This window comes from Cervus elaphus, chromosome 13, assembly GCF_910594005.1.
Source record: "Cervus elaphus chromosome 13, mCerEla1.1, whole genome shotgun sequence".
NCBI lineage: Eukaryota > Metazoa > Chordata > Mammalia > Artiodactyla > Cervidae > Cervus > Cervus elaphus.
The window spans coordinates 8625768-8639842 of record NC_057827.1 but is presented as its reverse complement, the minus strand read 5'-3'; the positions used below and the strand labels follow the sequence as shown (position 1 = coordinate 8639842).

Genomic DNA, 14075 nt, shown 5'->3' with positions numbered 1-14075 from the left:
AAATACAAACAAAAATTTAAAACGGGACCTACTTAAACACAGAAGATTTGCACAGCAAAGGAAACAATAAACAAAACCAAAAGACAACCCACAAATTGAGAGAAAATATTTGCAAATGATGTTACTAATAAGGGATCAGTCTCCAAAATTTACAAACAGCTCATGACACTTAACAGCATCAAAACAAACAACCCACTCAAAAAATGGGCAGAAGATCTAAATAGACATTTCTCCAAAGAAGGCATACAGATGGCCAACAGACACATGAAAAGACGTTCAACGTCACTAATTATTAGAGAAATGCACATCAAAACCACAGGTATGACCTCACACCAGCCAGAATGGCCATCATCAAAAAATCCACAAACAGTAAATGCTGGAGAGGGTGTGGAGAGAAGAGACTCCTCCTACACTGTTGATGGGAATGTAAGCTGGCACAGCCACTATGGAGACAGTATCGAGATTCCTTAAAAGCTAAACACAGAGCTATCATAAAACACTGCAATTCCATTCCTGGGCATACAACCAGAGAAAAACATGGGATGAGATACTTTTTAATCACTACTGGTGTCGCAATCTCTACTCCTTGAGTTTTACCACTTCCAGTGTTTGAACTTCCAATAAGCGCTACATATTTAACAAGTCAATTGTGAGTTTAAACTTGCATGATAAATCTCGAACAGAAATCCACAATAAGAACGTAAGCAAGACCTGATACAAAGACCGTCAGATCAGAAAAGAAGCTTCTTACCATGTTTATTGACGACACAGGACCAATGCTGTTAACGTAGATGTCAACATCAATGACAGTGGGTTTTACTGTGGAGAAAACACATGTATGTTAGTGAATACAATGTGACAGAAAGCACGCCTCACCTTCCTCTGAGTCACACACTGACAGCTCAAGAGCGTACAGGAAAGTGGTGGATTTTTCTTTGGGACCAGCATGGTAGTTACAATTCTTAAATGATGAAAGATTCTCACTCACAGTTAGTAAATTTAATTGTAAATAAACAGGGTATTTATACACTGCAAGTTGCCAGTGACAGATGACTATGATACTCTAAAAGTCTTTGTTTAGCTGATTATACCACAGAGAAAACATAAAAAGGTAAAATATATGACATCACATAAGAAATGTCAAAGTTATGCTATGAAATCAAACCTAAGTAATGAGTAATACTGGAGAAGGAAATGGCAACCAACTCCAGTGTTCTTGCCTGGAGAATTCCATGGACAGAGGAGCCTGGTGGGCTACAGTCCATGGGGTCACAAAGAGTCGGACATGGCTGAGCGACTCACACACTCCCACACAATGAGTAATATCAGGGACAATTCAAGCTATTCATCCATTACTTTGGTGCAACTCAAAGCAAAGATCTGGAGAACACATATACCAAAGGAGATTAAGAAATATTCATTGTTATCATTATTACGTAAAGACACACACATATCACAGATTTCAAATTCTGCAACTCAGAAAAGAGTAACACTTCAGTAAGTCAAGGAATTACCATTCCAACTATGAGGGAGTAAAATTCATATAACAAAAAACTGTAATATCTAACTGCATCATAGGTAAAATTAGCTCATTTAATCTTAAAGAAAGTCAGTTTCCCTCTCCTTCGCGGAAATGGAACTTGGAAGACCAGTAATAAGATTCCCAAAACAAACTCCAAGTCAGGGGTCTGTGCCACTGAAAAGGAGGTGCCTTCCTTTCCCCAGCACTCAGCAACTGATTGGTACAGGGGAGAAGAACACCAATTTCAGAGTATTTCTGCCCTAGAAGAAGATAAACAAGACTCCTGAACCTTTGCATACAAACAAGGCATTTCTATGGAAACAAGAGTGTTTGTATCAGCAATTATTCCAATGAGCTTCCTCCAGTTTCACTAAATAAGTAACCATTGATGAGTAGCACCTGTAAGCTCAAATCTGTTGTTCAATTACATACCCAGCAGTCTGCAACCTGAGCCATGTTGTACAGACCTTCATGAAAATAAAAATAATGAACTGAAGTCAACTACTCTATCTGTCAGCACAACCAAGCTGTTCAGAGCTGTTGGCATTTGGGAAAACACCCCAAAATGATTCTATGAACTATGTACATAGTGTTTAAATTTTATAAAAGGACTATTCTGCATTTTAAACTGAGCTTTGCTAACTACTTTGAACAGCAAGTAGCATCTTTCTTCAACTTAATTGGATTCAGCAAATATTCTGTCTCCAAATGCTGCATAACCTTATTAATGTTATACAAAGGCTGTGTTAAGTCAGTCAGTTGAGGACCTACTTTTTGCAAGAGAATTTTTCTGGTTGTTTCATGGTATTTACCAGACTTGGGTGTCTAGAGCTTTTAATCCCATTAAATAAAAAGGACCTACAGATGTAAAGCCTTAACAACTTGAAGTGGGAGGTGTCAAATAAGTATTTAAGTGCAATACTATAATAAAGGTTTTAAGAGAAGAGTTTGGAAAACACACACACACAAAACCTGGGAGAAAAGCTGTTTTAAGCAACTTCTCCTTTAAGCAGTGTCATGCTGAAGTAAAAGGTGTCTTTAGGAAAGTAGCCCTGGTGGCATTCAGGAAACAGGGAGGCCACAGGAGGCTCAAGATTTACAACTCAAGGACTAGTGATTAAGCCATAACAAATGATCTTCAATAGGATGTCAAGGCCATTCAGTGGGGAAAAAAGTATTTACAACAAATGGTGTTATGTAAACTGGATACCCACAAGCAAAAAAAGGAAGTTGAACCCTTACACAATATAGAAAAATTAACTCAAAATGGATCAGAAACCTAAAGGATGGTTTGAAACTATGAAATTCTTCAAAGAAAACACAGGAGAAAAGCTTAATGACACTGGATTTGGTAATGATTTCTTATATATGACACCAAAAGCACAGGCAATAAAAGAAAAAAATAAACTGGACTACATCAAGATTAAAAAGTCCAGTTTATTTATTTATTTTTTTTACATCAAGGGACACAATAACACAGTGGATTGCTGCTGTTGTTATTTAGTTGCTAAATCATGTCTGACTCTTCTGTGACCCCATAGATTGTAGCCCGCCAAGCTCCCTGATTCATGAGATTTCCCAGGCAAGAATACTAGAGTGGTTTGCCATTTCCCTCTCCAGGAGATCTTCCCGATCCAGGGATCAAACCCGCATTTCCTGCATTGGCAGGCAGATTCTTTACCACTGAGCCACCTAGGAAGCCCAACACAATGGACAGGCAACCGGTATATGGGGGAAAACATCTACAAATCATGTATGTGGTATAAGTGGTTGATAGCCAAAAAATAAAAAGAACTCCCACAACTCAACAACAAATAAGGAAAAGAATCTGACTTAAAAATGGGTAAAGGACTTAAGGCACTTCTCAAAAGAGACATACAATGACCAATAAGCACATGAAAAGATACTTAACATTATTTGTCACTAGGGAAATGCAAATCAGATCAGCTTCATATCGATTATGATGACTGCTATTTAAATAAAAAACAAAACAATAAACAAATGCTGGCAACAACGTGTAGAAAATGAAAACCTTGTGCACTGTTGGTGGGAATACAAAATGATGCAGGCACTGTGGAAAACAGTATGGTGGCTCCTCAGAAAAACTAAAAATACACTACCCTGGGACCCAGCAATTCCACTTCTGGTTACATACCCAAAGGAATTAAAATCAGAGACTCAAGCGTATTTGTACATCCATGTTCACAGCGGCATTATTCACAGCAGCCAAAAGGTGGGATCAAGTCATGTGTCCACGGAGGGATAAAAGGGTAAACCTAACACAGCATATGCACCTGGAATATCACCTAGCCTTTATGTGCTTGCTCACATGATGGTCAGTCAGGTGCAGCTCAGGACAGGCTCAGGGAAACAAAGTTAATTCACTCTGGGGTCCTAGAGACAGGTGGTATGGCATGCTTTGCGGGCCTACATGGGAAAGACATAACAGTAGTCCAGAGGGAGAAGACAGCACAAAGGAGGGGATGCTCAGGCCATGATCTCAACAGAGGTCTCCGAGGAAAAAGGCGGGATAAAAACTCAGGTCGGCTAGTTTGGCTAGCTTGAATAACTCCTGTGGGCTTCCAGCTATACACGTGGTTTCCAGTGGCCTGGTACCAGGTCTTGGGATAATTAGAACACCTGAGTATCATCTCCTGGGGTGTAAGAGCCACCACGTAGATGAGATATGACTCTGGATTGGATAGACTGTATGCTCAAAGCCCTGCTCCAAGCTGGCCCCTTGCCATCACTAAGAACTGGCTAACCCTGGAAGGGGTAGGAGCTGCCCAAATCAGGAAGTATTTTTAAGATATCAAAACATCACAATACACAGAAAGATTTAAATGTAAATGTATGTATATGTATAGACAACAGACTGACACATGCTATAACCCGGATGAAGCTTGGGCACATCACACTGAGCGAAGTTAGCCAATTATAAGCAGACCCACTGTGCTTGCACTTATGTGAGGTGCCTAGGGTAGTCAATGCACAGAGACAGGAGGGAGGATGGTGGCTGCCAAGAGCTGGAAGGCAGAGACAATGCAAAGATGGTGCGTAAAGGACACAGCTTCAGCTACACAAAATGAAGACTGCTAGGGATGGATGGTGGTCACGGTTGCACAATAACCTGAATGTACGTAATACCCCTGAGATGCACACTTGACAGTGGTTAAAATAGCAATTTTTATGTTATGTGCATTTTACCAGAAATTTTTTAAAAAGATTAAGCCCTGGGTAGTTGGGAGAAGGATGAAGAGTTACACAGATGCACAAAAGTCAGGAATGAGGAGAGAAGGGATGGCAATTTTCTGAGTGAAAAGGAACGCATTCTATTGAAGAAGAGCATAAAATAGGATTGATGGAATTGAATCCTCTGCATTTAGTTCAAAAATGAATTCACTTTCAAGTTTTCATTTGATTTCTATCTTGGCAATCTATTTGGAAATTCTATCATGGAATTCTATTTGAAAATCACTACTTCCTAAAAATTCAGAATTTGTATATTTAAGAAGAATCATACTCATAAACTGTGCAATATAAATGAACACTGCAAAGCTGCCTAGGGTGAGTTTTGCTAACAGTCAACCACATTTGTTCCCTCAAAAGACTGAAGACACCCAAAGAGGAATTATATGGGCTATACTTTCTACTTGCCTCTGCTACAGATTTTTGTTTGGTTGTTTTTCTTTGCCCCATCCTGAACCTTCTCATCCTAGAATTATCAATCATGAGCTGAGAAAATGACCCAGAGACCAAGACAGGAAATGGCCTCTGTCACAGTGCCCTTCTCACAGTGGCAGGACTGTCTGCTGACAGGTCCAGAGACACAAGGCTGACCTCTGTTCTCCAGATTGCCACTTAGAGCCTGGAGGCGAATAGACTCTTTGTCTTACTTATTGCAGACACAGAAACACACACACACACACACACACACACACAAACTCATCATGGTAAAAAGTAAATAAATTATATTTTAATGAAAAACATTCTTGACATTATATTTTAGTGAAAAAAAATTCTTGATGTCAATCTCTTTGGGGCTAGACAGTCAAAACCACATATAACATAGTGTTGTTCAAGTGCTAAGTTGTTTCTGATACCACAGACTAAAGCATGCCAGGCTCCCCAGTCCTTGCATCTCTTCTGGAGTTTTCTCAAATTCATGTCCGTTGAGTTGGTGATAACATCTAATCATCTCATCCTCTGCCACTCCCTTCTCCTTTTGCCTTCAATCTTTCCCAGCATCAGGTTCTTGTCATTGAATCAGCTCTTTGCATCAGTTGGCCAAAGTACTGGAGCTTCAACTTCAGCATCAGTCTTTCCAGTAAATAGTCAGGGTTGATATCTTTAGGATTGACTGGTTGGATCTCCTTGCTGTCCAAGGGACTCTCAAGAGTCTTCTCCAGCACCACATTCAAAAGCATCAGTTCTTCAGTGCTCAGCCTTCATCATGGTCCAACTCTCACATCAGTACATGACTAAAAGAAAAACAATAGCTAAGAGAAAAAGAACTTTTGTCTGCAAAGTGATGCCTCTGCTGTCTAGGTTTGTTATAGCTTTCCTTCCAAGGAGCAAGTGTCTTTTAATTTCATGACTGCAATCACCACCTGCAGTGACTTTGGAGCCCAAGAAAACAAAATCTGTCGCTACTTCCAATTTTTCCATTTCTATTTGCCATGAAGCAATGAGACCAGATGCTATGATATTTGTTTATTGAATGTTGAGTTTTAAGCCATCTTTTTCACTCTCCTCTTTCACCTTCATCAAGAGGCTCTTTGGTTCTTTTTCACTTTCTGCCATTAGAGTGGTATCATCTGCATATCTGAGGTTACTGATATTTCTCCCGGGAATCTTGATTCCAGCTTGTGCTTCATCCAACCCAGCATTTCACATGATGTACTTTGAATATAAGTTAAATAAACAGGTTGACAATATACAGGCTTGAGGTACTCCTTTCCCAATTTGGAACCAGTCTCAAAAACAACAGAATGATCTGTTTGTTTTCAAGGCAAACCATTCAACATCACAGTAATCCAAGTGTATTCCCAAAGCACTGATGCCAAAAAAGATGAGGTTGAATGGTTCTATGAAAACTTTTTAGACTAACACTAAAAAAGATGTCCTTTTCATCACAGGGGACTGGAATGCAAAAGTAGGAAGTCAGGAGATACCTGGAGTAACAGGCAAATTTGGCCTCAGAGTACAAAATGAAACAGGGCAAAGGCTAACAGAATTTTTCCAAGAAAATGTACTGGTCATAGCAAAGACCCTCCTCCAGCAACATAAGAGACAACTTTACACATGGACATTAACAGATGATCAATATAAAAATCAGACTGAGTATACCCTTCACAGGCAAAGATGGAAAAGCTCTACCCGGTCAGCAAAAAACAACACTGGAGCTGACTGTGGCTCAGATCATCATACTAAATCTTCTATCCCAAGATAATGAAATATCTTTCCACTTCCTTGACTCGTCTTAGATTTCTTTTATTAATGTTCTATAGCTCACCAACCCCTTCATCGATCGCAGCCTCATCATGGAAAAGGAGCTTGCATAACTCAGTGAAGCTATGAGCCATATCATCCACAGCCATCTAAGATGAATGGGTCATAGTGGAGATTTCTGACAAAACATGGTCCACAGGAGGGAGAATGGCAAACCACCCGAATATGCATGTGATGTGAAACTGGGTTTAGAAAGGCAGAGGAGCCAGAGATCAAATTGTCAACATTTGTTGGATCACAGAGAAAGAAAGAAAATTCCAGAAAAACATCTACCTCTGCTTCACTGACTACACTAAAGCCTTTGACTGTGTTCAGTTCAGTTTCAGTTTCGATGCTGTCATGTCCGACTCTTTTCAACCCTGTGGACTACAGCACACCAGGCTTCCCTGTCCATCACCAACTCCTAGAGCTTACTCAAACTCAAGTTCATCGAGACAGTGATGTCATCCAGCCATCTTATCCTCTGTCATCCCCTTCTCCTTCTGCCAATCTTTCCAACATTAGGGTCTTTTCCAGTGAGTCAGCTCTTTGCCTGAGGTGGCCAAAGTACTGGAGTTTCAGCTTCAGCATCAGTCCTTCCAATGAACACTCAGGACTGATCTCCTTTAGGATGGACTGGTTGGATCTCCTTGCAGTCCAAGGGACTCTCAAGAGTCTTCTCCAACACCACAGTTCAGAAGCATCAATTCTTCAGCACTCAGCTTTTTTTATACTCCAAATCTCACATCCATACATGACTACTGGAAAAACCACACCTTTCACTAGATGGACCTTTGTCAGTAAGGTAATGCCTCTGCTTTTTAATACGCTGTCTAGGTTGGTCATAATTTTCTTCCAAGGGGCAAGTGTCTTTTAATTTCATGGCTGCAGCCACCATCTGCAGTGATTTTAAAATTCAGGAAAATAAAGTCTCTCACTGTTTCCACTGTTTCCCCATCTATTTGCCATGGAGTGATGGGACCAGATGCTATGATATTAGATTTTTGAAAGTTGAGTTTTAAGCAAGATTTTTCACACTCCTTTTTCACTTTTATCAAGAGGCTCTTCAGTTCCTCTTCACTTTTTGCCATAAGGGTGGTGTCATCTGCATATCTGAGGTTATTGATATTTCTCCCAGCAATCATGATTCCAGCTTGTGCTCCATTCAGCCCGGCATTCCCCATGATGTACACTGCATATACTTTAAATAAGCAGGGTGGTAATATACAGCCTTGATGTACTCTTTCCCAATCTGGAAAAAGTCTACTGTTCCATGTCCAGTTTTAATTGTTGCTTCCTGACCTGAATACAGATTTCTCAGGACGCAGGTAAGGTGGTCTGGTATTCCCATGTCTTTAAAATTTTTCAGCAGTTTGCTGTGATCCACACAGTCAAAGGCTTTGGCGTAGTCAATAAAGCAGAAGTAGATGTCTTTCTGGAACTCTCTTGCTTTTTCGATGATTCAATGGAAGTTGGCAACTTGATCTCTGGTTCCTCTGCCTTTTCTAAATCCAACTTGAACACCTGGAAGTTCATGGTTTACATACTGTTGAAGACTGGCTTGGAGGATTTTGAGCATTACTTTGCTAGCATGTGAGATGAATGCAATTGTGTGGTAGTTTGAACATTCTTTGGCATTACCTTTGGGATTGGAATGAAAACTGACCTTTTCCAGTCCTGTGGCCACTGCTGAGTTTTCCAAATTCACTGGCATATTGAGTGCAGCACTTTCACATTATCATTTTTAGGATTTGATATAGCTCAACTGGAATTCCATCACATCCACTAGCTTTGTTCGTAGTGATGCCTCCTAAGGCCCACTTGACTTCACATTCCAGGATGTCTGGCTCTAGATGAATGATCACACCATCATGGTTATCTGGGTCATGAAGATCTTTTTTGTATAGTTCTTTGTGTATTCTTACCACCTCTTCTTTATATCTTCTTATTCTGTTAGGTCCATTCCATTTCTGTCCTTTATTGAGCTCATCTTTGCATGAAATGTTCCCTTGGCATCTCTAATTTTCTTGAAGAGATCTCTAGTCTTTCCCATTCTACTGTTTTCCTCAATTTCTTTGATCACTGAGGAAGGCTTTCTTATCTCTCCATGCTATTCTTTGGAACTCTGCATTCAGATGGGTATATCTTTTCTTTTCTCCCTTGTCTTTAGCTTCTCTTCTTTTCTCAGCTATTTGTAAGGCCTCCTCAGGCAACCATTTTGCCTTTTTGTATTTCTTCTTCTTGAAGACAGTCTTGATCACTGCCCTCTGCACAATGTCATAAACCTCCGTCCATGGTTCTTCAGGCACTCTGTCTATCAGATCTAATCCCTTGAATCTATTTGTCATATCCACTGTATAATTGTAAAGGATTTGATTCAGGTCATACCTGAAGAGTCTAGTGGTTTTCCCTACTTTCTTCGATTTAAGTCTGAATTTGGCAATAAGAAGTTCATGATCTGAGCCACAGACAGCTGCTGGTCTTGTTTTTGCTGACTGTATAGAGCTTCTCCATCTTTGGCTGCAAAAATATAATCAATCTGATTTCAGTATTTGACTGTGTGGATCATAAAAAACTGTGGAAAATTCTTAAAGAGATGGGAATACCAGATCATCTACCTGTCTCCTGAGAAACCTGTATGCAGGTCAAGAAGTTCCTATATGGAACAACTCACAGGATCAGGATTGAGAAAGGAATACAACAAGGCTGTTTATTGTCACCCTGTTTATTTAACTGAGTACATCATGAGAAATGCCAGGCTGGATGAGTTACAAGCTGGAATCTAGATTGGTGGGAGAAACATCAACAACCTCAGATATGTGGATGATTCTGCCGTTCTAATGGCAGAAAGCAAAGAGGAAATAAAGAGCCTCTTGATGAGAGTGACGGAGGAGAGTGAAAAGGCCAGCTTAAAACTAAATATTTAAAAAACTAAAATGATGGCATCCAGCCCCATCACTTCATCACAAGTAGAAGGGGAAAAGGTGGAAGCAGTGACAGTTTTCCTCTCCTCTTCTCGAGTTATAAAATCACGTTGATGTTGACTGCAGGCATGAAATCAGAAGGCAATTGCTTCTTGGCAGAAAAGCTATGACAAACCCAGACAGTGTATTAAAAATCAAAGACATCACTTTGTGGACAAAGGTCCATATAGTCAAGGCTATGGTCTTTCCAGTGGTCACATGGGGTTGTGAGAGGTGGACCGTAAAGAAGGCAGACAGCCAAAGAATCAAAGCCTTCAAACTGTGGTGCTAGAGAAGACTCTTGAGAGTCTCTTGGACAGTAAAGAGATCAAAGCAGTCAATCTTAGAGGAAATCAACCCTGAATACTCATTGGAATGACTTATGCTGAAGCTGAAGCTCCAATGTTCACCTGACGTGAAGAACCAACTCATTGGAAAAGACCCTGATGCAGGGAAAGACTGAGGGCAGAAGGAGAAGATGGCATCAGAGGATGAGATGGCTCGATGGTATCATCGATGCAATGGACATGAACTTGGGCAAATGCCAGGAAATGGTGAGGGACAGGGAGGCCTGGCATGCTGCAGTCCATGGGGTTGACTGGGCGACTGAACAACAATAATTCACCATATAAGTCTTTCATCTCCTTGGTTAGGTTTATACATAGGTATTTTATCTTTTTTGATGTCATTTTATTTTTTATTTTCAATTGGAGGATAATTGCTTTACAGTATTGTGATAGTTTCTGCTGTACGTCAACATGAATCAATCATGGGTACACACATGTACCCTCCCTCCCAGCTCCCACCCCATCCCATTCCTCTAGGTTCTCAGAGGTACCAGGTTTGAGCTCCCTGTATCATGCAGCAAGTTCCCACTGGCTGTCTGTTTTACATCCAGTAATACACATCTTTCAGTGTTACTCTTTCAATTCGTCCTTCCCTTTCCTTCCACCATTGGGTCCACAAGTCTGTTCTCTGTGTCTGCATCTCCAATGCTATCCTGCAAATACATTCATCAGTATCATCTTTCTAGATTTCCATGCACATGTTAATATACGATATTTGTTTTTCCATTCTGACTTATTTCACACTGTATGACAGGCTCTAGGTTCATCCACCTCACTAGAACAGATTCAAATGCAATCCTTTTTATGGCTGAGTAATATTCTATTGTACATATGTAACATAATTTCTTTACCCATTCATCTGTTGATGGACATCTAAGTTGCTTCTGTGTCCTAGCTACTGTCAGTCACGCTGCAATGAACACAGCGGTACATGTGTCTCTTTCAAGATGTCATCTATCCTGGAGAATGTTTCACATGCACTTGAGAAAAAAAGTCAAACCTACTATTTTTGGATGAAATATTCTGTGGATATAAATTAGGTCCAATTGGTCCAACATATCATTTAAAGCTTGTAGTTCCTTATTAATTTTCTGTTTGGATGATCTGTCTGTTGTTTTGAGTGGAGAGTTAAAGTCTCCCACTAACACTGTGTTACTGTCAATTTCCCCTTTGATATTTGTATTTGCCTTATGTATTGAGATGTTCCTATGTTGGATGCATTATATTTATAACTCTTGCATCTTCTTCTTGGATTGATCTCTTGATCATTATGTAGTGTCTTTCCTTGTCTACTGTAATTGTCTTTCTTTTAAAGTCTATTTTATCTGACGTGAGAACAGTTACTCCTGCTTTCTCTTGATTTCAGCTTGCATAGAATATCTTTTTCCAGCCTCTCATTTTCAGTCTGTATGTGTCCTTAGGTCTGAGGTGGGTCTCATGTAGACAGCATATATAGGGAGTACATCAGCCAATATGTGTCTTTTGCTGGAACATTTAGCCCATTTACACTTAAGGTAACTAGTGATATGTATGACCCTATTACCATTTACTTTACTGTTTTGGATTTGTTTTCGTAGACCTTTTCCTTCTCTTTTGTTTCCAGTCTAGAGAAGTTCCTTTAGCATTTGTTCACTCATTATTAGAGAAATGCAAATCAAAACCACAATGAGGTACCATTACACGCCAGTCAGGATGGCTGCTATCCAAAAGTCTACAAGCAATAAATGCTGGAGAGGGTGTGGAGAAAAGGAAACCCTCTTACACTGTTGGTGGGAATGCAAACTAGTACAGCCACTATGGAAAACAGTGTGGAGATTTCTTAAAAACTGGAAATAGAACTGCCATATGACCCAGCAATACCACTTCTGGGCATACACACTGAGGAAACCAGATCTGAAAGAGACACGTGCACCCCAATGTTCATCGCAGCATTGTTTATAATAGCCAGGACATGCAAGCAACCTAGATGCCCATCAGCAGATGAATGGATAAGGAAGCTGTGGTACATATACACCATGGAATATTACTCAGCCATTAAAAAGAATTCATTTGAATCAGTTCTAATGAGATGGATGAAACTGGAGCCCATTATACAGAGTGAAATAAGCCAGAAAGATAAAGAACATTACAGCATACTAACACATATATATGGAATTTAGAAAGATGGTAACGATAACCCTATATGCAAAACAGAAAAAGAGACACAGAAATACAGAACAGACTTTTGAACTCTGTGGGAGAAGGTGAGGGTGGGATGTGTCGAAAGAACAGCATGTATATTATCTACGGTGAAACAGATCACCAGCCCAGGTGGGATGCATGAGACAAGTGCTCCGGCCTGGTGCACTGGGAAGACCCAGAGGAATCGGGTGGAGAGGGAGGTGGGAGGGGGGATCGGGATGGGGAATACGTGTAAATCTATGGCTGATTCATATCAATGTATGACAAAACCCACTGGAAAAAATAAAATAAAAAAAATAAAGCTGGTTTGGTGGTACCGAATTCTCTTAACTTCTGCTTGTCAGTAAAGCTTTTGATTTCTCCTCTGAATCTGAATGAGATCCTTTCTGGATAGAATAATCTTGGTTGTAGGATTTTGTTTTTGTTTGTTTTTTTTTTCCTTTCATAACTCTAGGTATATCCTGCCACTCCCTTCTGGCTTGCAGAATTTCTGTTGAATGATCAGCTGTTAGACTTATGAGATCCCCTTGTATGAAACTTGCTGCTTTTCCCTTTCTCCCTTTCTGCTTTTAACATTTGTTCTTTGTATTTAGTTGCTGTTAGTTTGATTAATATGTGTCTTGGCATGTTTCTCCTTAGGTTTATCCTATATGAGACTCTTTTGGCTTTCTGGAATTGGGTGGCCAATTCCTTTCCCATTTTAGGGAAGTTTTTGACCATAATTTCTTCAAATATCTTCTCATACCCTTTGCTTTTGTCTTCTCCTGGGACCCATATGATTCAAATTCTGTGTTTAATGCTGTCCCAGAGGTCTCTGAGACTGTTCTCATTTCTTTTCATTCTTTTTTTCTGCTCTGCTTCATTTATTTCCACCATTCTATCTTCCAGCTCACTTGTCTGTTCTTCTGCCTCAGTTATTCTGCTGGTGGTTCCCACTAGTGTATTTTTAATCTCAATTATTGTGTTGTTCATTGCTGATTGACTATTCTTTAGCTCTTCTAGGTCCTTGTTAAAGATTTCTTTTATACCTCAATCCATGACTCCAGTCTATCTGTGCCTCCGTTTTATTTTCAAGATTTTGGATCATCTTTACTATCATTACTCTGAATCATTTTTCAGGTAGACTGCCTACTTCCTCTTCATTTGTTTAATCTTGTGGGTTTTTAACAAGTTCCTTCATCTGCTGCATATTTCCCTGTCTTTTCATTTGTTTAATTTACTGTGTTTGGAGTCTCCTTTCTGCAGGCTGGAGGGTCGTAGTTCCTCTTAATTGTGGGGTCTGCCTGCCATGGGAGGGCTGGACCAGTGCCTTGTGAGGGTTTCCTGGTTGGGGGGACTTGTGCCTGTGTTCCGGTGGATGGAACTGGATTTTGTGTCTCTGAGGGGCAGTGGTGTATCCTTAGTGTGTCTGGGGGTGTCTATGGGTTTGGCATGGCTTTAGGCAGCCAGTCTTCTAATGTGCAGAGTTGTGCTCCTGTTTTGCTGAAAGACTGGTGTGTGGAACCCATCACTGGATCTTGCTGGCCTTTCAGTGGGGTTTGGTCTTAGTGTTGAGATGGAGGCCTTTGGGAG

General features: G+C 40.2%; 1 protein-coding gene across 3 annotated transcripts in view; it reads right to left on the bottom strand.

Moving 5' to 3' along the window:
• GABRG3 (gamma-aminobutyric acid type A receptor subunit gamma3) overlaps positions 1-14075 on the bottom strand; it is an 824838-nt gene that overhangs the window by 742078 nt on the left and 68685 nt on the right. For all 3 annotated transcript variants that reach the window (XM_043922583.1, XM_043922580.1, XM_043922582.1), the window contains exon 3: positions 752-819. In XM_043922583.1, coding sequence (XP_043778518.1) covers positions 752-819 — 68 coding nt within the window. The remainder of the gene's footprint in view (positions 1-751; positions 820-14075) is intronic.